The sequence below is a fragment of the Molothrus aeneus genome, chromosome 13 (assembly GCF_037042795.1).
Source record: "Molothrus aeneus isolate 106 chromosome 13, BPBGC_Maene_1.0, whole genome shotgun sequence".
In the NCBI taxonomy this organism is placed as follows: domain Eukaryota; kingdom Metazoa; phylum Chordata; class Aves; order Passeriformes; family Icteridae; genus Molothrus; species Molothrus aeneus.
This window is the reverse complement of record NC_089658.1, coordinates 4048388-4071550: the sequence shown is the minus strand read 5'-3', so window position 1 is coordinate 4071550 and position 23163 is coordinate 4048388. Positions and strand designations below refer to the sequence as shown.

At 41.4% G+C, this 23163-nt stretch overlaps 1 protein-coding gene across 1 annotated transcript in view; it reads left to right on the top strand.

Annotated features, from left to right (window-relative positions):
- HMG20A (high mobility group 20A) overlaps positions 1 to 23163 on the top strand; it is a 40057-nt gene that overhangs the window by 7325 nt on the left and 9569 nt on the right. The window contains exons 2-6 of the mRNA XM_066558630.1: positions 14708 to 14800; positions 16875 to 17022; positions 18367 to 18582; positions 20667 to 20799; positions 21175 to 21206. Of these exons, the coding sequence (XP_066414727.1) occupies positions 14712 to 14800; positions 16875 to 17022; positions 18367 to 18582; positions 20667 to 20799; positions 21175 to 21206 (618 nt within the window). The 5' untranslated portion in view covers positions 14708 to 14711. The remainder of the gene's footprint in view (positions 1 to 14707; positions 14801 to 16874; positions 17023 to 18366; positions 18583 to 20666; positions 20800 to 21174; positions 21207 to 23163) is intronic.

The window sequence follows — 23163 nt, the reverse complement described above, 5'->3', positions numbered from 1 at the left end:
ATACATTTATCAAATAACAACTTAATCAGAGTTTATTGATACAGGCTCTTAGCTTATAGGGTCTAACCTGTGAAATGATAACAAAATCTCCATGACAGCTGCAGTAAGAAGTTGTACAAATTTACTGTGTGCATAAGTGCCACGTGGAACAGCTGCTGTAGTGATGCTTCTTACTTTAAAACCATGATGAAGGTTTGAATTCCTCTGTGTTTCTGGTTTTTAGCAGAGGGTAGTGCCTGGTGTTAAATGGGTCACAGTGATCACCCTCATCCCCTCTGGCCTGTTCCTGTGGCTGTACTGCAGCTTTTTTTATAAGGAAATAAGCTTTTCTAATCCCAGCCCAGGAAATTTTTGGAAAGTACAAAAACTTTGCAGGTATTTGTATTAAACTAACCCAAGTGGTCTTTGTCTTGACATAAGATTGTTCTTCTGTTTACATTTGGATATAAAAGCCTGTAGCATTGTTAACTGCATATTAAACTTAGACTGTGAGACTTTATGTGAATTGTTTTGAATGTGTAGTGATGTGAAAATTTTCCAAATATCAAAGATACTTTTCTTACTTGAGAAATCTTTTCTGTTAATATTATTTTAACCTTAAGAAACTTAAAGTTCATTGCAAGTATGAAAAGCTGTGAACTCTGTTACAGATGGCTTACTTCAATTTTCTCTATTAGAAATACACTTTACATGTTTGGATTTTTTTAGGCAAGTTATTTATATCATTTTATTGCCACTTGTAAAAACATGCATTCTGTCCCAAAGTCATTTCAACAAAGTATTTCTCAAGGGAATTATAGAGCAGACATTTATCAGGAAGGATTTGCAAGGCATGCAGAAAATAACTGATCACAAGGAACTTTGCAGCACGTTCTTCAAGTTTTTGTTCTCACATTGCTGTTACATGGAAAACTACTATATTCAAATAACCACATACAAAGGGTTTCCATTTTTATAGTGAGGAAGAGTGGGAAGACAGATTTCAAATGCATACTAAAGGCTGGATACAGTTTAAAAAAAGATAGCCTTCAGCTTTTATCTTCATGTCTTTATATTATAGACTTCTGTGAATTACTTTAGAAAAGTGTGTTTTCTCTAGTGATCCAATTTCTTTATTGAGGCAATTCCTTATTCACAAGTCTGAGATCAGTAATGTTTGTCAGCTCAGTGTCTCTACTTTTCCTGGAGACATTTGAGTGGTGCTCTGTAAATGCAGGGACCTGCTGCTCTCTAGCTCTGGTGCATGGTTGGGTGTTTTCAGTGACTGATCAGTAGAAGATTCTGGGCAAGTGATGAGTCAGGATTGTGCTAGTGCAGCAATACATTCTAACCTAGAAAATGTCTGTCCTGTAGATAAATTTTACTCAAATCAGTTGTTAGTCTGTAATAGGAAATGTGTCTGTCATATTTGTAGTTTTGAGACTTGAGTGTCTCTGCTTCTGAACTGCTTTGTAGCATCTCAGGTCTGTGGATGTGTTTGTATACCATTGTAACTAAAAATACAGAAATTTGAGCAATTGGAGGTTTTGCAGATCAGATAAAGGAGTTTCCTGGCATTTGCTGTGACTTGAGACTGCTAAATAATTTAGCATTTTAAAGGTGAATGAAATACAAAGAAGCACAACAGCATTGACAAAACCAGACAAGACCTAGAATGGCAATTTATTGAAAGAATAGAGAGGTGTCAAATCAGTGAAACAGGTGACAAATCAGTTGCTTTTTGGGTGTTGAATGTAGAGGGGGGTTACGAGTGTGTTAAGTACTGCAGCAGTTATTGAGGTAGGGCTTGGGTATCACTGCAGAGATGGGTTCATGCTGCTGGTGGCAGGAGTGTTAGTGGGTGATTCATAATCCAGCTTTGGCACAGAATGTCTCTTCAATTTTTCATCTAGTGCTGACTATTTCTTTTGAGATTTAAAGCCCTTTTGTCATGCAGATAACAATATATCCTCTGGCAGGCTAGAGATGAGAACTTCCTTTGCTCATAGGCGATGAAGGGCTTGATGTTACAATAATCTTCTTGGTCCCGCAGTCATCTGTCCCTATCATCTAGTGAAAGTGTGTGCAGCTCATTTTGCTGTGCCTTCCACTTGAAGGACAGATGGAACAAGTGGAGTAGCAAACACAGCAGCCCTGAGCTAAGCTTTCCATTTGAAGAAAAGAAAACCTGTTTAAAGCTGCTATTGAGTTAAACCTACTTGAAATCACTGGAAGTTGGGTTCTGTGAAGTGAGCCTAATGAGGGACTTTGTTGGAAATGGCAGCTTGTCATTGTTTTTTACAGTTTGTTGAAATGGTTTGAGTTGGGGTAAATACTGCTTATTGTACTCAGAATTAAGAGTAAACTTGAGCTTAACTCAAAGGCTGAGGGAGTCTTTGATTAGGGTCAGTATTGGAAGTCCAGCTCGAGCCTCACAGAGGGAAGATCCTGGATTCCTTGCTAAGGTTGTTCTCGATGGATTTTCTGGTTAACAGATGAATACAGTGAAAACCTTCTCTCTGTTCCTGTGCTGTTTTATTCTCCTGTCCCTCCATCTTTGTCAGGGCTGGAGGAGTTGTCTGATACACCTGCGCTCCTCTGGCCACTCTAAGGGCTTTTTCAACTGCTTTTGTCCTGTCTTCCATCCATCCCTGTGTCCTGAAAATAAGCAGTGCTTATTTCTTCAGCTCTTGGTAACCTTCCTAGCAAAAATCCAAAGCAGTTGAGGGCATTTGATGATTTAAATCAGGGTTGATCAGGATTTGAGTCAGACAGTGTAACGTGGTGTGTGCCATAAAGATGACTTCACCTTGGTTTTGAGTAGGTGTTGGGATCAAACGACCTCTAGAAGCCACTTCTAGTCTAAACTTGGAATCACTAAATTTGAATGATGCAAGAGATGTACTCCTTGATTTCTGGGAGTAGGCTTAATTCAGTATAGCAGAAAATGTGGACCTTTCTCACATTGTTTCCCTTTTTTTCCCCTTCAGCTGACAAAGGAACTGTGGTGGCTAGGCATGTGCTTGGCTGGGTGAATCTTAATCAGCAAAACTAGTTGGAATCTTCAGAATTTTTTTGTACGCTTAGGGGATACTTGTGTATAAAATGTGTAACATTTATGTGATGCCACAAGTGTTATTGAGAAAGGCATTTTAAATAGGAATACAAATGAGTTCATGCTCATTAAGACATGGATACTTGAGTAGAAGAAAATTTAATTGTGAAGTGAGTGAATGTTTTTGCTTCTTGTTAATTGAACTGTTAGCTGTAAATGAAATACACTTCAATTGTCAAAAGCCACAATTTTTACAAACTGAAATTTCAGACAGGATTTCCTATTCAGCTTGGTTACTTGGCACAGTTTCAAATAATAAACTGCTTGTTTCCTACATGCTAAACTCCAAGACCTGGGCTTGCTGTGCTGTGGATAGGAGGTGTTAGGTAGAGATTGGTGCAGTGTCCTCTGCCAGGATTTTTTATTTACACAGTACAACCTGCTCTGAGGTTTCCTTATTGCTGCTCCTGATCAGGCAGCAGTGGGACTGGTGATGTGTGTTTGGGGGTGTCCTCATTGCTGAAGGATCAGCGTGTGCTGCTTACAGCAGTCAGGTAAGGCTTCACTCAAACCTAATGCTTCCTTCTGAGTCTTCTGTCATGAAAAACACAGCTGAGTTCAGATGTGAACTGAACCTGCTGAATTCTTTTTGGTGCTCTTACCACGGAGCTTTGGAATGCTCTGGCCATATTTTGTCTGTGTTATACATAGATGACCCTTTCTGTAGGTCAGGAAACAGTTCCAGGGTGGGAATATGCTGTTTTGGGAGAGTGTTAAAGACCAGGAAAAACAAGCTTCCATTGCTGTAATAAATGTTTTATCTTGGGACATCTATAAACTCAAATATGATTGAAGTTTTCATAAAATCTAAAGACCTTTTAAAAAATATAATATTTAAAAAGCAATATCATGCCTTTTTGCCTTTGTTTTGGGAGAAGTAGGGAGGAGCAAAATATAAATGAGTGTTTTTTCAGAGGAGTCTTTTTAAATGAAAAGGGAGTGCTGGTGACTGAGAAGGCAGTTGTCTAACTCAGAAAGCTCCTGAGCTAACTTTGGGGATTAAATGTGGTATTTGATCCTCAGCCAATCTGTGTGCTTACTTCTAACAGAGTGCAGAAGGTAATCAAAGAATGTAACTTCTCTGTGCTTGCACTTCTGTTGTAAAATGTTTAGGCTCCACAAATCAAAAAAGACAGTAGTGCCTGAACTCTTGTTTTCCACCAGTTGGCTTTGTTTCTGCTCAAGGCAATGAACTTCAGGTTATGATATTATACTGAGGTGAAATCCATGTTGTAGCACTTTTGAAAATAGAAATGTTTTTCCACTTTCCCACTGTTTAATGCTGTGTAAAGCAGAGTGGTGCTGACCTTTTGCAATGATCACAAGGACTTTAGTTCTTATTTCTTTTTGCAGTAAGAATTGCATGATGTGTATTCAGGTCAGAGCCTCAGCACTCTGAAGATCTCAGAAACCAAGCAAAGACTAACAATTAGTTGAGCTGTCCAAAATAAAGGTTAAGATTGGTAGTGCTTCAGAGTTTGTTTCTGAAGTTTGGTTGTATTCTTAGCTTTGGGAGATTTCCTCTCTGACCTTTAAATCAGCTGTGCATTTCTACCCATATATAGGGGTATTGGGATAATATTTCTGCTTTAGCTCAGAGGAACCATTTTTGCTTAACAAATATATATAGAAATGAAATCATGCAAAAGAAATGTAAAAGCAGTATAAATCTGCTGTTTGCTAAATATGGTAAATACTAAACCTGAATGCCAGATATCTTTCAGAACACTTGTAACTAAACATAAATTAGGAATCTTTCCAAGTGCAAGTGCTTGAAGACATAGTGTTGTGTGAGACCTCCATCCTCACGTCTGTTCAGTCATCAACCTGTTTGAAAAGAGTTACATTCTCTTCTAGGGCTAAATTTATTGAGTGCTTTGATCAACTCTAGTTTTCAAAGCTTGTGCATGTTTCCCACCTGCAGTTTCTTGTTTCCAGCCTATGAGGAGCAGCTGTGGAAGAGGGGACTTGGAAGAGGAGATGAAGTCTTGGACTTGCTTTTGCCACGTCCTTCTTTGCTCTTTGGCTCCGAGCCCCAGGCAGTGATACTCTGCTCTTTTGGGTTTTCCCTCACCTCGTTTGCCTTCTTGCCTGTGATGTGACAGGAGATGCACAAAGAAGAGGCTGCAGGAGGAAGTTCACCACTGCCCTCAGAGCAGTTTCTTTGGGCTGCTGGAGACGGTCTGAGGATGAGGTGCAGTATTGCAAATGTGCTGCTGTTGTTCCAAGCACTCAGCCTAGGATATTTAGGCACACTGCAGGAATGGATGCTTTTTTCTCAATGCTACTTCAGCTCCAAAATGAACTATTTTCATTATCTATGCTAGAGGTGTTCCAAAACTGTGCCCTCTGCCTGCAAAAATCCCATCCCTCACATGCATCTCTGGATCTCTTATGTATTGCTTAGCACTGGAGAACAGTCAGACCACTCCAGTGGCTTTATGCTTTTGTTGGTTTTTTCCCTTGTTTTCCATTCACGATGCTAACTATTGTCTTTTTCTCTTGCTTTTGGATGAAGATGAGTACAGGGAAAGCTTTATCCTAACTTGTCTACATTCTGCTGTTGATTTAAGTTGATTCTTTTATGGAGCCATGGAAGTAGTGGGGTTTTGTATGATTTTAAAATTTCTGTGAGCTCTCCCTTTGGTGCTGAGAGGGGTGTCCTGGAATGTGCCTGGTTTAGAGCACAAAGTTTGTCTTTTTATATTTTCCTGAATTTTTGTTATTGGTATAGTCTTTTCCTCTCGGATCCATTTTAACACATTTTGTCTGTGAACTCAGACAGCTTTCAAATCTTGTTAACAGTGGTAAAAGAATCTGACTGCTGTTCCTGGAGAGGATGCTTTGGCAGGACTGGGCTGGTTTTGCTGTTTCTTTTCTTTTCAGGAATTCAGACAAGGTTTTGTAAGCAGTGTCCACAGATGTATTGATGTTTACATGAACCTCTTGTCTGTTCCTTTGTGCTCACTTTCCTTATTAGTTTTTCCATCAGAGTGTTTCCAAGGCCTTTACAAATCTTAGCCTGTGATATCAATGGTACCCCTGTGGGACTGCAAGAAGAGCCTTGGCTGAAAGGGATTTTGGTTCACTTCATGTGATGTACCTCCAAACTTGAATTTCTGATAGATATTAAACTATTACCAGAGAGTTTTAGGGCCAGATTAGAAACAAACAGCCCAACTCAGTTCTTCACTATTCTTGCTATTAGAAAGTATTTGCTAATAGCAGTTCTGTTGCTCAGATTTATATGCCTGTTCTTTTGCACAACTACGGCTATCTAAAAATTGTGATTTCTTCTGCAATGGTGGGTTTGAGGGTTCAAACTCATTTTATATTGGAATAAAATGCCATACTTGTTTTACGTTGTGTGGCAACAGTAAGAAAATAAGAACAAAAATGTATGGAAGCTGACATGTCATATTTTTTGCTAAAGATGGATCTTCTCTGAAAACAGGCAGAATGAGTTGCTTGTTTTGTGTGAGAATCACTGACTCTTCCCACACTTCATTTCCTCTAACCTTTGTCCCTGTACCCATATCAGTGCATTTAAAATATCCAGTTCCATGCTGTCTTTGTGGCTTTTGAGGTCAGAGTAGATGCTTTTGTGTTGGGTCATGATGCCTGTGGTGAGTCATTCTTTTAAGTGTATACTCAATCTCTTTCTCAGTGCATTCTCACATCCAAAGTATTCGACCCCATGTTCTGTAAATGGCTGTAATGACTTGTTTTGGTGGGTATGTACATGAAAAATTCCAATCTGTATTCCTCTGTGGCAGCAGCCAGAGCTTCCTCTTGCAGAATATAAGTGAGCTTGGAGTATATGCTCCACTCCTGTACAACTTCTGTGATGAATAAAGCTTTGGGGAAGAGCAAAAGTGCTAAAATAGCTTTAAAACAACTTTCCAATCTCATCAGGTGTATGCAGTCTTCAATTATTTTATTTTCAAGTATGTGACTTTGCATTTCTCTGGCCAATCCCAATCAGGATTCCTTGACATTCAGTTATCTCTAGTTCAGAAGACTTGTTTGGCATTTTAAATCAAAGTATTCCTTAAGCATTAATTAATACTGTTTCTTATTTCACTGGTGTGATGCTGGTAAATGTTTGAACTGGGTAAACACCATGAAAAACTTCAGTCTGTTCATTTACATTTTTTAATAACTGCTTTGCTTATGGCACTTTTATGTTTGCATTGCACAAACAGCGGGTGATTGACTCTTAGAGACATAAATGCTCAGAGGAATGGAGCTCCAGTGTTGAAGGGAAGTGACCTCTGCTCACTGCTGGGGGAGCTGGGTGCTTTCTGGCTAATGGGCTGTGGGCAGTCTCTGTGTTCCAGGCACTTCCAGTTTGTGACACTGGAGCTGCTGCTTGTGGGGTTTATGGGGCACCCCTTGTGCCTCCTTAATGGGAAAGGAGCTGTTGGAACACTTTGTCCTGTGAAATACGAGGTCCTCAGCTCCCAGAGGAGTTCTCAAGTGGCAGAGCAGGTGAAGAAGACTGAATTGCCTATAGTAACTGGAATTTCTGAAGGCATTTTTACGTGCAGATTACAAAACCTGCTCCCATCCCTGGCAGTCATCTGTTGGACTTGCTGTAGGTAGAGTGATTAATGAAAAAGAAAAAAATTCTCAAGATTTATTTTGAGACTTATTTTTTTGTGATCTGAATGGTTTCTGTGTTCTCATGTGAGATCTGTAACACACAAATTAAATTAATTTTGAAGAATTCTATTTGTTACTGGTATTAGTTTAAATGGCAATTGATGCTATCATGAACAAAGTTAATTCAGAATAAAATGAACTATCCTAATCCATAGGTGTGTAATACCTGCAGTGAAGGCCTAGATAGCAAAGCATTCCCTCTGCATACCAGAGGTAACCACAGTTACTGGCTTTAGCTATCCAGGGATCTATAGCACAATTAGTTTTCATCTCTTTGTGGGCTTTTGTTTTCCCTGAAGTGATCTAAAAGCTGGTTTATTTGAAATGCAAAATTTCACTCATGTATTTGAAGGGAGAGAATCAACGTGGGACTGTTCTTGCCTTTGTCTGGAGAGTTGAGTATATTCCTTTCCTGTGGCTTCCATTCCAGACATCAGCAAGGTTTTACACACAGATATATATATATATATATTTATATGTATGTGAGAGATGTCTTGTATGTGCCTCATCCTAAAACTTCATATAAATTAGAGTAGACTGCAGAACTGAACACTTGTGTTTTTAAAATACATGTTTGCAGATGTTTGACAGCTGTTTCTAAGGTCAGAGTATGAATAGCTTTGTTAGTGTTTGCTGCAAAGACCCAATTAAACTAAACATAAACCTCAGCTTTACATCTTTCCCTTCTTTCCTTAAGCTGCTTGGAAATGCAGTTGAACTCTGGAATTTTTTCCTACAAGTCTCTATTTTGGTCTGGTGTTTCTTTGTTTTTACTGGCAAGAAGTAAAACTAAAAGCAGTTGGCTATTCTCTGGTATGTATTTTCTGACAAAAACTTTTTTTGACAGAAAAACCTTCGTCCCATTAGGTTGAGCTTGCAATTTTCCTAGTCACAAAACCCCTCGTCTAATGAGTTGCCTTTAGGGAAAAAGTAAAATCTGATTTTTTACAGTGAAGTATTTTAGATATCGAGCTTCTTCTACAGCTTGATGGAAGAAAAGGCTCTGTCAGAGGGTCTGAACTTCCTCTGACAGCTCCAAAACCTTGTGGTTTTAATAGGAGATGGACTTGGGTTTTCTTTCTGGTGTTCTGGTTACTTGTGGAGAGGCAGAGGAAGTGATAGTCCTCTGCGTTTTTGGTTTTTCTCTCCGTGAATCTGAATTTTTTTCTCAGTCATCTGCATTTAGATTGTTTGCATTCTGAAGTGCTTGGGTTCTGATGCTGAGATAAGGAATGCTGTGACTCTTCTGTGATGTAGCAGATGATTGATTGGTTTTTTGTAATCTGTTAGCCTCTAAATGGTAAAATTTGGACATATTTACTCTGGCAAAGGGGGATGAGAGACTTGAGGAGAAAAATTCTTCACTCAGCAGTAACGTTTCTAAAACTAGAGCTGGTGATGAGGTAATTGGAACTCCTGCAGTGTTTTATAATCAGCTTGTAAGTTGGATTTCTGATGCTGACTTCATATTTAAATATGCTTAACCATAATAAATAATCTTACCATGTAATTGGATGGCTAAAGAGTTTAGTAATTTATTTTTTTATTTTTCATAAGATTATCTGTTGTAATGTAGCCATTGAAAAGGCAACATTGTTAACACTGTTCTCCCTTTTCCCAGTGTTCAGGGGCATTTTAGGCTCGGCCTGGCCTTGGGATGAGAAGGAAATCAGTGTGCATGTGCCAGTGACTTATTGGTGACATGGGCTGTGCAGAGACCCTGCAGTGCCAGTGACTCAGTGGTGCCCAGGGCTGTGCACTCCCTGCAGTGCCAGTGACTCAGTGGTGCCCAGGGCTGTGCACTCCCTGCAGTGCCAGTGACTCACTGGTGCCCAGGGCTGTGCACTCCCTGCAGTGCCAGTGACTCAGTGGTGCCCAGGGCTGTGCACACCCTGCAGTGCCAGTGACTCAGTGGTGCCCAGGGCTGTGCAGAGACCCTGCAGTGCCAGTGACTCACTGGTGCCCAGGGCTGTGCACACCCTGCAGAGCCAGTGACTCAGTGGTGCCCAGGGCTGTGCACACCCTGCCGTGCCAGTGACTCAGTGGTGCCCAGGGCTGTGCAGAGACCCTGCAGTGCCAGTGACTCAGTGGTGCCCAGGGCTGTGCACTCCCTGCAGTGCCAGTGACTCAGTGGTGCCCAGGGCTGTGCACACCCTGCAGTGCCAGTGACTCAGTGGTGCCCAGAGCTGTGCACTCCCTGCAGTGCCAGTGACTCAGTGGTACCCAGGGCTGTGCAGAGACCCTGCAGTGCCAGTGACTCAGTGGTGCCCAGGGCTGTGCACTCCCTGCAGTGCCAGTGACTCACTGGTGCCCAGGGCTGTGCACACCCTGCAGTGCCAGTGACTCACTGGTGCCCAGGGCTGTGCACACCCTGCAGTGCCAGTGACTCACTGGTGCCCAGGGCTGTGCACACCCTGCAGTGCCAGTGACTCAGTGGTGCCCAGAGCTGTGCACTCCCTGCAGTGCCAGTGACTCAGTGGTACCCAGGGCTGTGCACACCCTGCAGTGCCAGTGACTCAGTGGTGCCCAGGGCTGTGCAGAGACCCTGCAGTGCCAGTGACTCACTGGTGCCCAGGGCTGTGCACTCCCTGCAGTGCCAGTGACTCAGTGGTGCCCAGGGCTGTGCAGAGACCCTGCAGTGCCAGTGACTCACTGGTGCCCAGGGCTGTGCAGAGACCCTGCAGTGCCAGTGACTCACTGGTGCCCAGGGCTGTGCACACCCTGCAGTGCCAGTGACTCAGTGGTGCCCAGGGCTGTGCACACCCTGCCGTGCCAGTGACTCAGTGGTGCCCAGGGCTGTGCAGAGACCCTGCAGTGCCAGTGACTCACTGGTGCCCAGGGCTGTGCACACCCTGCAGTGCCAGTGACTCAGTGGTGCCCAGGGCTGTGCAGAGACCCTGCAGTGCCAGTGACTCACTGGTGCCCAGGGCTGTGCACACCCTGCAGTGCCAGTGACTCAGTGGTGCCCAGGGCTGTGCACACCCTGCAGTGCCAGTGACTCACTGGTGCCCAGGGCTGTGCACACCCTGCAGAGCCCAGCCCTGTCCCTGCTGGTGTGACTGCACAGGCACAGCAGGTGCTGTGAAGGTTTTGGGTGTGCAGTGAGTGCTGTGCTTGGGCTCTGCAGGAGGCTTCGGGGGGGTGAGCCCGGAGTGCCCAGGGGCAGGAAGGGGCTGCTCTGGCCCTGCAGCTGTCTCCTCACACCCAGCAATGCAGCCAGACTCTGCTGGATAAAATTGTTGGCACGTTTTAAATGGCATTTTTGCTGTTCCTGATGCTTTGACTGTGGGTAAATTTTACCCTTCATTTACAGCATGTATAAAAGGCCCTTGAACTTTGTCATGTCCTTACATGTGCTGCCCTGTACTGTGAACAGTGCAGGCAATGCTGTGGAAAAGTGAGTCATTCTGTCTAGCTCCAGCCATGGATTTGTTCTCACCCTGATTTTAAAGCCACCTGCTTCTGCGTTTTCCTCTCTGCTATACAAGTGTGGTTGGAAATTTGATCACATGGTAGCTTTCAGTCGATGCAAAATGTAACTTGGCTACTTTACTACTAGAATAATAATTACATATCATGGCCTGCAAAAGGTAATGTGAGAAGAAATTAAGAAAGGTTATTTAAATCATATTCTGGTTTCGAATGGTGTTTAATTACCCACTGCTTGATCCTTGATGTGTGTAGTAGCACTTAGATCTTTATGCTGTAAAAGTTTTGCTGTCATTTCCTGAGTAATTCTGTCAGACCATGTTGGTACACTCTGTACCATTTTGTGTAAGTATGATCTTTGTGGCATGCAACCAAAGTGTCCAGCTGAAAAATTTAAACTGAAAGTTACCAAATAGTGTTGTCCACTTTCTGTGTCATGGAGTCATGATTGCTCAGGGAAGAGAGGGAAAGGAAAAGCTAAATTAAGCCACTTTTTTGATAATGTAGGATTTTTTCTAGGCTCATATAGAGGTTTAACTAATGCCAATGTATGTGTTAGTTGAACCTTTGAAATCCTGTCAAATACTGCTGTAAATAAATAAATAAATCAGTCTCTCTATTCATGTGTAGCTGGTTGCTTTCTTGAGCCAACACAGGCAGTGGTGTAGCAGTACAGTGAACCCAGAGCTGCTCCAGTTTGAATTATTTGCTTTATTTGGAGGAGAGGCTTCCCTGCCTTGAACTGTAGGGCTGGTAGGATTTAGGGTTTAACTGCAGTTTCAGTTTTGTTTTTGCATTTGGGTAGATGTAGTTAAAGAATGAAAATAGGGTATATGTGTGAGCTACTAGGAAACTAAATGTACATTGTTTCTGTTGCCTTGAATTTAGTTAAATGTGTTTCAATGAACATGGAGCTCTACAGTGGGGCTGAAATGAAGTGGGTAATGATTTTGGAGCAGAGGTGTGGGAGGTTATCCCTGAGAAATGGGACTGAAAGGCTTCTGTAGGTTCCCATCTGCTCTCAGTGAGTTTTAGGGAAACTGTTTTGTTTCCTTGCTCTCTGGAACTGATTAGAAGCCATTGTAAATTCACTGATGTTACTTTTTCTTTAGGATGTGGGTCAGCATCCTCTGAAACAGTTACTGTCTAAAGCATATGGGTTAAATAAAAAAAGTGTGGCTTCCTGTGTTTGTGTTCTGTTTATATGTTGGTAAGGTTGGTGTCCAGCTGTCTCCCTGCAGTTTGAAAGTGAGCTTGGGCCAGTTGTAAGCAGACAGATCAGGACCTGGTGAGAAGGTCACAGTGGGCATAATTGCTTAGGCTTCCTTTTTTGAAAATTATAATTTAGAATTTTTGACTGATGAATATTGTGCACCATGAAGCAGAACTTAATTTCCCTCTTAGACGATAACTGCATGAAGCAATTTATGTTGTATGTTTAGAAGCTGTGCTTAAAGAACTTCCTGGGCAGTGAAGAGCATAATTTTCAAATCACTTGAATTTTTAGATTTCTTGTGATACATAAAGTCCTGGCCTTTATGTAGTTTCTTTTCTCTGTGTGTGAGGAAGGATTGTTTGCCTTCTTTAAGGATTTAAATCCTATTTCTTCCAGCAGAGTATCTCACTACTTTTCCTCACAGCATTATATTATTTGAGTTGTCTTTCTTTTCCTGTCAGAGATGCTGGTATTTGAAAAAAACCCCATAATGTGGAGCTGTGATTCACAGAACTGCAGATGTTGCTTGGAAGGGACATCTGGAGGGAGGTCATCTTAGTCCAGCCTCCCACTCAGAGCAAGACTATTGCCAGCATTGGTTTGGGTCAGTAAGAGCTTTCAGCATTTACAATCTGCCAGGCTGGACTCCGCCTCTCTGGGAACACATCCTGGTGTCCAGCCTGAGCCTGCAAAGCCAATAGAGCTGGGGAGAATCTGGTTCTGTCCTCTGTGCCACTTCCCCCCAGAACCTTTAGCTCCATCAGATTGGGCCCCTGTGCCAGGCTGTTCCTGATGCTTTGCAAGGCCATTTCCTCAGCATCCCTTGGGCCAGCTGAGGAGCCCAAGAGCCCTGAGCATCTTGGGGGCCCCTGGCTGCTCAGTCTCCAGCTGTGCCTCAGCTCTAAGGCTGAGCCCCCAAAACTGTACCCAGTCCCTGGTTTGTACTGGCAGAGCAGGAATTCAGTTTGTTCACTCCTGGGTGAACCTTTCCTGTACACAAGTAAAGGTGTTCCTCTGCTAGAGGTCAGTGCCTGTACCACCCAGGAATAGTCTGCTTAGCTTTTAATTATTTTCCAGATGAGGAGTCAGGATGATGGGATGCTTAAGGGTGGTTCTAAGGATCTCAGCAGCTGCAAAAGTAGAAGAAAAAAGGATGAATGTCAGCCATGTTGTACTTGTGATATTGATCTGCAAAATCTGTAAGATGTGAGAAGCATTTCTACCTCTGTCTGTAGAAAACATCTACCTTTAGAACTGGGGTGGGATGTGGGAAAACACATCAAATATTCAAAACATGCAGCAAGATTTTCTTCTCAGATCACTTGGATTTCAGTGCTGGGTGGAAAGCAGCAAGCCAGGAGAGAGCAGTACAGGGTGATAGCTCTCCTCTGTCCCTCGAGGCCCAAAGCCCCAGTGTTCTGGATGAAAGGGACAGCAGGAATTGAGTGGAGTATCTGCTGCTCATCAAAGGTGATTCTGAAACTGAAGGAACAGGAATTTAAGTAGTATGGCCCTTCAAAATGGCCTGAACTGGCAACTCATAATTGTAGAGTGAGTTTATTAAGGCTTTTTGGTTTTGTTTGTTTTTATTTTCACTAAAAATACAACATTTTTGTATTTTAGTAAGGAAGGGGGTAAATTAATTAGGTTTTAGATTTCATGTCTCACATTAAATTCCCATGACAGGCCACAGGCTTACAAATGGAACTACTTCTAATTTGGGGGTAGTTTGTATTCAATGAGAAATACACAGTCCTTAAACCATTTGCTTCAGCAACAGTTCTATGGGATTGAAGATAAAATACTCTAAATAGCTGTGTTCTGTGCACACATAGATTAATTGTGAAAATCTGGACAAGAAATTATTAGTGCAATCTTAATTTGAAATTTCAGGGAGGACTTGGTTTCAGTTTTTTACTGGGGTCAAACAAAGCTCTGCTGAAGGGTGCACTGTGAGGAATGATCAGGCAGGTGGACTGGAAGAGCAGGATCTACCTACCTGTGTGCTCAGTATGGTGGATGAGGACTTGTCTTGAGGGATAAAACAGAACTGCAGGGATTTCCAGCAACACTGGCACAGAGCTCAGTTAACATGGAAACTCAGAATTGAAGTGTCATTTATGCTCTTTGTTCTCTGTCCCTAAGCACAGGATCTGTCCTGAAGCCATCAGCTGGCACTGGCCAAGTGGTTCATGGGGTAAAAAATTCCTGCTGTGTTATGATGTTTGATTTGAAGGACTGCTGAAGGGAGAGAATGACATAGTTAACTTAACCTTTTTTATCTTTGGTTTTCTTTTTCCCAGAGGTATGGAGAACTTGGTAGCTGGGTCCAATCTTCCTCCACTTTTTACAGATGAGGATGGATCTAAGGAAGGTGCTGAAATTAATGTAACTGGGTAAGTAACTCCTTTTTCACCTTCAGCTGGTAGATACTATCTCTGCACTTGTCAGGGAAATCGTTTCAGTGGAGGAGGCTATTCTGAGTAATTTGTAAAAATAAGAGAAATAAACCCGACAGAATTCCATTTTGCAACGTTCCCTTGGCCTTGATAGAAGATCACAGGGTCCTGTTTAGGAGAAACCAGAACTCTTCTGAACTGATGGAAGTGGTCACAAACTGTTCTTTAGTGTCTCTTAGCTTTAAAAGGTAAATCCCTGGGATTTCAGTCTTAAGAAAGTGACATTTTGGGAACAGAGAGGGAGGAAGTATCTGTGGGCCATAGTGGTCTCTGCTAAGTAAATGATTTCAAGTAAGGATATCATCAATGTTCATCAATGATCTGTGAAACTGATCACTGACACTGATATCTCATTTTTGTCAGTCTGACTCTGCTTTTGGAAACTGCAGCAATGGCCTCTTAAAATCAAATTGCCAAGAGAAGTTTTCTTTTAAGAATACATGGAATTTTTGCTATGTTTTTATAATTAAAGTTTCTTTTCCATTTTGCAAAGCACCAAACAGTAAAATTCAGACTTTGCAGTCAGGTAAAGCCCTGTAAAAATGTATGTGAACACTTTCACTCTAAATTTGGATTTACTTATCTGGGACTTCAAACTTGTTGGTGCCAAATGAGGTCCATGTTCAAATGAGGCTTGTGTTTAAGAGGTATTAATGTTTTGGCTGAGCTTTCGTCAGTTTTTGCTGCAAATGGCTGCATCACATGAAGTTTCTCCTGTAGGTGTAGTTTCAAGAACTTCTCTGCTAAGGGGGAATGGAGAGGAAAACTGAAACACTCTTCAAATCCTAACAGTGAATCCAGAGCTGTGTTGTTCCTATTCTTTCTGACACATACCAAATATAATTAACTTAAGGGAGAATGTCTGCTCTGTTCCCTTGGTCCCTCTCTAATTGTCAGTAATGTGAGCTCAATCTGTGGTCTCAAAGTCAGCCATGGATCTCTGCAGCCCTTTTGTCTTTACCAGTAATTATGTCACAATTGCTGATTGTAGTGAGTAGTGAAAATATGCTGTTCTCTCTGAAGACAGATATTCCCATGGGCATTCAAATAACAATTCTGTTAATATATATCAATTTTTTATAGCTGTAGTCTACATTAATAGGAACAGGTATTTTGAATATTTAAAATTTGCCATAGCCATGAGTAGCTTTAGAGTGGAATAAATGAGCAAAGGAGACTTGAAGCATATCCTGCTGTTAAAGGAATTTTCATGAATGTAACAGGGTAAGGCCAAGTATTCTTTAGTCTCAAAAAGGGTTTAGAATCTGAGATGAGTCCAAAAATTTTACATTAATTTGCCTACTGAGCACAGGGCTGAGAATGTTGTTGCCTCAAAATATGTGTTCAGCACTGTCAGTCTACCTTCAGAAGTATTTCTGCACGTTTGCTCTTCTTTTTTGCCTGCAGCCATCTTGCCCTTTTTTGAAATAAGGTAGATTGATACAACTCTTGCAGCAAAATTAAATTAGGGCCATTCTGGAGCCTGTTGGGACCTAGTCATAATTGTGTTTAAATACCCATGTGGATGAACAGGAGAGTATGTGGAATGAAGTTCAAGCCAAGATCATACCCAATCACAGATCTCTACATGTATTTGTGGAGAAATATATTAAATACATCCAGAAAGGTGTATCTTGGTTGATGATTAAACTTTTAATTTCAAATTCCTTATGGTACTTCTGAAAAAGGATAGATTCACGCTGACTGGTTTCTGATGCAAACGTTCACTTGCCTGTGAGTTGTTTGTGTGAGCAAATGCTTCACCAAAAATGAAACAAAATACCACTTTAAAAATCAAACTGGGTCTGAAAGTCCATGGGAGCTGTGGTAGTTATAGTGGTTGCTTGGATGGAACAGCCAGTTCTTCAAAAATCACTTCTAAATCCCATTTTTCTTGCTAGTGTGAGAATGAATATATTTGCAACATTTTTACATGTTTTAGAAGATTAGGGAGGAAGTGATTTAGGAATGATGATTAAATTTTTTGTTTTCCACTTCTGTGCTTTTTCAGATTAGCTAATTCAGAGAGTTCATTCAGTGGTGGAACTTCACAGCCTGCAAATAACCCAGATTTGGTGGAGGACTTGTCACAGGCTCAGCAGCAGCAAAATGAGTCTTCTAATGCTGCTGAAACCACTGAGCAGAAGCCTGAGGAGGAGGTGAGATGAAATAATAGTAACTTTTCAATGAAGCAAAGGCATAGAATTTTGTCATTATATTGTCTTACCTGCTTGGATTTTATTTTTAATAGGATCACAAATTTTTATCCATTTGCCATGTTCATCTTCCGATTCCCTGATTTCCTCCTGTGTTGCACAGCTGCACACAGATAGCTGGCAGTTGGACTGTGCAGAGAGCAGCACATGGGTCTCAGCTTAGCCAGAGGGGCCCACAGGCTCGTGCTCCATTCAGGACTGAATCTTCAACTGCCACAAATGATCTTCTCTCTTGTGAGCCAGCAAAGTGAGACCATTGTAATGTTCTGGTAGTAACTGAGGTCTTTAAAACCATTGTATTTTTACTGCTTTAGACTATACCTTGTGTACCATCCAACACTGATTTTTGGTGACTAAATCATGAAGGACCTGAAGTTGCACTAGGAAGTGGTTTTGGGGTTTTCTGGTTTGGTTTTTTTTTTGATAGATGTATCTGATATTCTCCCTTGTAGTTTGTTTTCAGCTGTGAGGTCCTTTTTTTAATTGAGTAATAAAATTCCAGGAGGGAAACAAAAAGTAACATGATGGCAGGAACATGTTGATCTGGGGAAAGATTAGAAGTATTGAAAATAGTTGTATGTACATAGCACTAGAAAATAGTGTTGTCCAGAGCTTGCTGTAGAAATAATTTGAAGCCAAGAGGATGAGCGATAATGTTGTTATTCCTGTGAACTCACAAGTGTGTCTCAGACACATCTTACAATATTGCCTCCTTTTGGAGTTTGTTTGCTGCTCCATTGGAGGGGGTTACTGGGAAAGGCAATCTACTTAGCAGATGAGAGTAGCCTGTTTACTGTCTTTACAGCCACATTTTGAGCACATTGTGCATGAAGGACAAAGATCTGGAAGGTGCAAAATGACTGCTTATCTATTATTAACTAATACACAAAATCTCTCCAAAAAACCTGTTGAAGTAAATGACTTGCAGGGGAGGGTATGTGAGGGTGAGAATAACTGAAACCAAGCAAATAAGTAATAAAAGAATATTTGCAGTTGCATTAGTTGAGATGATCATGTTGTGGATTATCAGTCCCTGTGATTTTACAATCAGAAGTTGATGCCAATGTTAGTTTCTTGTCCCTGTGGACTGGGAGAAACTGTAAGCTACTTTTCACAGTGAGACTTGGTTGGCTTTGTTTAGGCAAAAGTCAGGATATCTCTAAAGTAGGGTTGGAAAGCTGCATCCATGGAGAGGATTGCAGCCATGTACTCCTAATGAAGTTGTTTATTCCTTCCAGAGGGGGTTATTTTCACTCAGCCTGAATTACCTTCGTTTTCATCTTGCAGCAGCAAAGAACCAAACGAGGAGGCTGGGCCAAAGGGAGGAAGAGGAAGAAACCCCTGCGGGACAGCAATGCCCCCAAGTCGCCCCTGACCGGGTACGTGCGCTTCATGAACGAGCGCAGGGAGCAGCTGCGGGCGAAGCGGCCGGAGGTGCCTTTCCCTGAGATCACCAGGATGCTGGGCAATGAGTGGAGCAAGCTGCCCCCTGAGGAGAAGCGGGTACCTCTGCACTTCCTTGTCCTTGCTGCTACATGGGAATGTTCTTTAGTGAGGAAGGTGACACAGGCTGTTGGTTGAAATCGTGTTTAGGAGGATATTTCAAAATGAGGGCCACAGGTTCACATGATGGGTCCTGGCAGGGCCGTGGCATCTGCTTCAGGGGTGACTTGAGGAGAGCTGTGTCCTGTAGGTAATGCAAGAATACATCCAGAATGGGGGCATTGCTCTAATGAGACATCCCACAGTTCATGTGATCCATGGATGTAACTCTGCTGGACCAACTCAGATACATCTGAGACTTGTAAGGCCAAAGTCATGGAATGTGATGTCTCCTAGCTGGGAGTCCTGTGGCCTTCTGCACTATCTGACAAGTGAATGAAGCTCCAAGGCCGTGTTTGAGATGGTTTTTAGGACTTTCTGGAGTGAACCTTGTTAATGGGTTAATTGCTAATGGATGTCTCACTGTCCACTCCTGATTGCCAGTTGGAGATTTCTGCAAAGCAGTTTTTAAATCACAGTGCTTCTGAATGCTGTCATATGAATTTGATCTTCATATTTGTACTTTTAAAAATACCTTAAGGGTGTAATGAAAAATCAGATGACACAAAAAAACAAGATTTCCTTTTGTTGCTTTTTGCTAAGCTTGTAGAATACCACTTACAGAGATGATACAGAATGGTGCATAGGCACTGTGACCGAACCATAATGGAAAATATGTGGCAAGGCAAAGCAGTTGATTTGGTAGCAGGGATAGTGAGAATGATGTTGCTTAGAGAAAAGTCAAGATTGCTCCTGTGTAAGGTTGGAAATTTACATCCATGGAGACGATGTCTTGTGGTGATGAAAATGTCTGCTGGGAGAGAAGGGTAAAAGACATCTGCCCCTCTGTCCCCTGCACTTTAACATATTCTTATCATGTGTCAGGCAGATTTTTAACCTGAAAAAGGAAATTGAGTTCAAATCTCTATTCTGTATGCTGCTTTTTAAATCCCCAGGGAATCTGTCCTCAAGTAAAGCTGTAAGTTTCTAACTCAGAGCAGGTCAAGGGAAGACTGCTGAGCCCTTTCAGCAACGCATTGCTGGAGGTGGAAAAAAAAGAATATCTTACAGAGAAATAACATGTCCAAAAGCAGTGCCAACCCGAAAGCATCACCAAATTTGCAGCTCAATCCAGCATGTTACTATTGTCATCTGTTGCAAATGTATGGAAATCATAATTTACAGGTATTACCATGATGATTTAGAGAATACTAGGTGACTAAGGTTCACTGATTTAATTCTTACATTCATTGAATTTTAAACTCATTTGGAGAAAAAATTGGGAAGGCGACTTTTTTTCTTGAAAGGATCCCATTAGTAAGCCTTCTGACCATTCATTAAATGTTTTTCAGTTCATCAGTTCCCTTAAAGAATTTTCCAGCTAAGCTCATTCTGTCTTGCAGATGTGTGAAATACCTTCAGGCTAATAAAAAAAGGCTTCTGTTAACCAAAATGCAGACGGATTATATAAATTTTAAAAAGTTTTCTATTACCTAAAAAGCAGATAGATTATATCAATTAAAACCAGGCTCTTTTATCTTTACACTGCTCTTTGCAATAGCCATGATGTTTTGCTCACCTCTCAGATGTGCCAAGTTTTTGGTGGTGCTTTTTGTCTGTGGGGCCTGAAAATGAGTGTGTATTTGGAACTCCACTATTATGGGTCTAAATCATAAAGCATCATCTGATCTATCATCTGATAAGATGTTGTTTGGCAGCACTTCCTCCTGGCCACGGAACAGGAATTCTGAAGTGTCTGGTCTGTGACATGTTGGTAATGTTCAGTTGAGTAGAGTAGCAAGTTACTCCTAGGCCTAGCAAAAAAAAATTAAGAGAACAGTTATTATAAAAAAGAGAGAGAAAATGGGACACCAGAATACAGTAATTTATCCAGAGATCTTATGTCTTTGCACCTCATTGTTTCTTCACTCCTCTCCTGTTTGCATAGGTGAAGTGGATCAGCACTTCATTTGACAAGTTGTTTTTCTTCCCTTCCTCCCGAAGGGGAGGGAACTCCCTGAAACCCTGGGACTTTTTTGTTTCAGCGCTACCTGGATGAAGCAGACAGAGACAAGGAGCGCTACATGCGGGAGCTGGAGCAGTACCAGAAGACTGAAGCCTACAAAGTCTTCAGCAGGAAAGCACAGGACAGACAAAAAGGCAAATCACACAGACAAGGTATTGAATGGGACAAAAGTATGTGCCTAACTAGAACAATAGAAGATTCCCTGCCAGCCATGCAGCCTGACACTCCTTGAAAGCCTTGGATTTAGAGCCTGGTTAAAAAGTGAAAGTGTTCTTTCTGTGGCATTTACCTCAGCTGTGTGTAAAGGGAATTAGACTTAGGTGAATTTCACTGTGTCTAGATTGTGTTGGAGGATATGCTTTAAGAGCATCAAAGTTAGGCACAGCTTCTCTGTGGCTTTGTAGGAGAGCTGCACAAATCTGTCTAGAATTGTTGTGTACTTAGAGTTGTGTAACTGCCTTAATTCTTTGCTTGTTTTCTTAAATTTTGTTTATTTTGAGAGACTTCTTGCTTGTTTTCCTTTTCAGATGGAGCAAGACAGCCAGCTCATGATCATGAGGTAAACCTCTTAATTCTACATTTACATCACTGCGTAGACTTTCAGGTGAAAAAAACTTATAGTGAAGTCAAAACCCAGTTTATCAGAACTTGACTGTGAATTCTTCCTTACTAATGCAGGTTAGTAAGGAAGGAACTCTTCCTAATGCAGGTTTTGAAAAGTTAGAAATGACTGAGTATTCTTACACTCATTGGTATGACAAAACTAAATTTGATGAGTCTTGGGCAGGTACAAATGATGGAATGGAGCAGAGTATACACTTAAAACATTGGTCTGTTTTGTAATGCAATGTTAAGAACCTAAAAATAGTGTGAGACCTCCATAAGCCTGCCAAGTCAGCACCTTTAGGTGGCTGTTTTCAGGTACTAATTTTTTGCAATAACACAAATGCTTGTGGCTTCCTTGAGAAGAAAATGGGTAAAGCAACCAAATAATTGGAAAATCTCTGGCTTAAACCCTCTCCTGCCCTCCCTTGCCCTCTGCATATAATGTCAGAGTGATAATGTCTGGAGCTCATCAGCTACAGCACAGGCATCTTAGCACAAATCTCGTGTGTCCTGGCTGACTGTGGTTTCTCTCTCCTTGAAACACTGCAGCTTTCTCCAGTTGTATTACCTAGGGCCACAGTGCTTCTGTAATGGTTACCAATAAATTGCAAACAAAGAGCAGGGGAAAAAATCTTGATTATACACAGCCTCTTCACTTGTAAGCGATAGGGCTTTCTGAAAGATCTGTTTTTCTTTGTGAGGCTTTTTGCCTTGGGAAAGCAATCCAGTTTGCTTCTAATGTGTTCATTACAATAGTGACAAGGCTGAGCACTGCTGAGAGGCAGCTACTGGTCTTGAAGGAAAGTACCTTTCACTTTCAGGACAATGTTTTGGTAGCATGTTTTTTTATATGCCTTTTATTAACTCCTGAAGGAAGTGCTTGCAGTGAGATTATCCTTTAGAAGTACATGGTCCCCAAGTTTTCTGATTCTACAGTCACTGAATCCAAGTTTGTCTCTAATTGTACAAAAACTGGAGGCTTCAAGTTCTAGGTTGACTGTGAACGTTACATAACCTGTATACAGGTGACAATCTACAAATTTGGAGTCTTCCCTCTTACCCTTCTGATTCAAGCTATCATTGCTGATGTTTCACATCATAAATGCAGTAAAAAATGAGTTCTCCTCACCCTGTAGGACATTTAAGCTTCATCAGATACAGCTGAACATCAACCTGTCAGTCAGTCAGACATCCTACTCTGAACTGTGCCTTTGACTACTTGGTGTTTTTCACCTTTATATTTATAAAATCCCACATGCTTATCACCTGATGTGCTTTTGCATCTTTTGTCAGGGAAGTCAAGTATTATAATCCTGTATAGGTGGGAATCAGCAGAAAAGCTTAGATTGCTTTTAGAAGTGTCTGCTCAAGTTGTAACTGGAAGTGAGACTAAAGCTCTTTGTCATCTTGCTGCTTTCTCCTGTCCACACTGACTTCTGTTGCTGTGTTTGTGATTAGCAGGTACAAGCTGATGAAATTATTTCTTGAGAGAATATAAGAAAATAAGGTCAAAGAAAGCTTTTTTCTTTCCCTTCCTCAACTTAAGTGTTTATTGATGTAGTTTCTGTGAGTCAGTGTTGAAGATATTTTCAACATTGTACATAGAGTTGACCTCTGAAGAGTTTCATGATGGGCAATTCAAACACTGATTATAATAAAATATAACTAAAGGATGAGAGAGAACTTATAATAGATATTGCCTTGAAAAACATGCACATACTGTCCCCTGAGCTCATCTATATGCATGAAATAGAACATTTTTCTTCCTTCAAATTCTAGTTTCATAAATGTCACATATAGCAATATACAGTGGAACTATTGTCATCAGCAGTGACTAAACCCCTGGATAATTGTTCTCCATTGTTCTGTTTTTGTTTATTTCCTCAAGCTGCTTGATTCCAAGTGGGTCT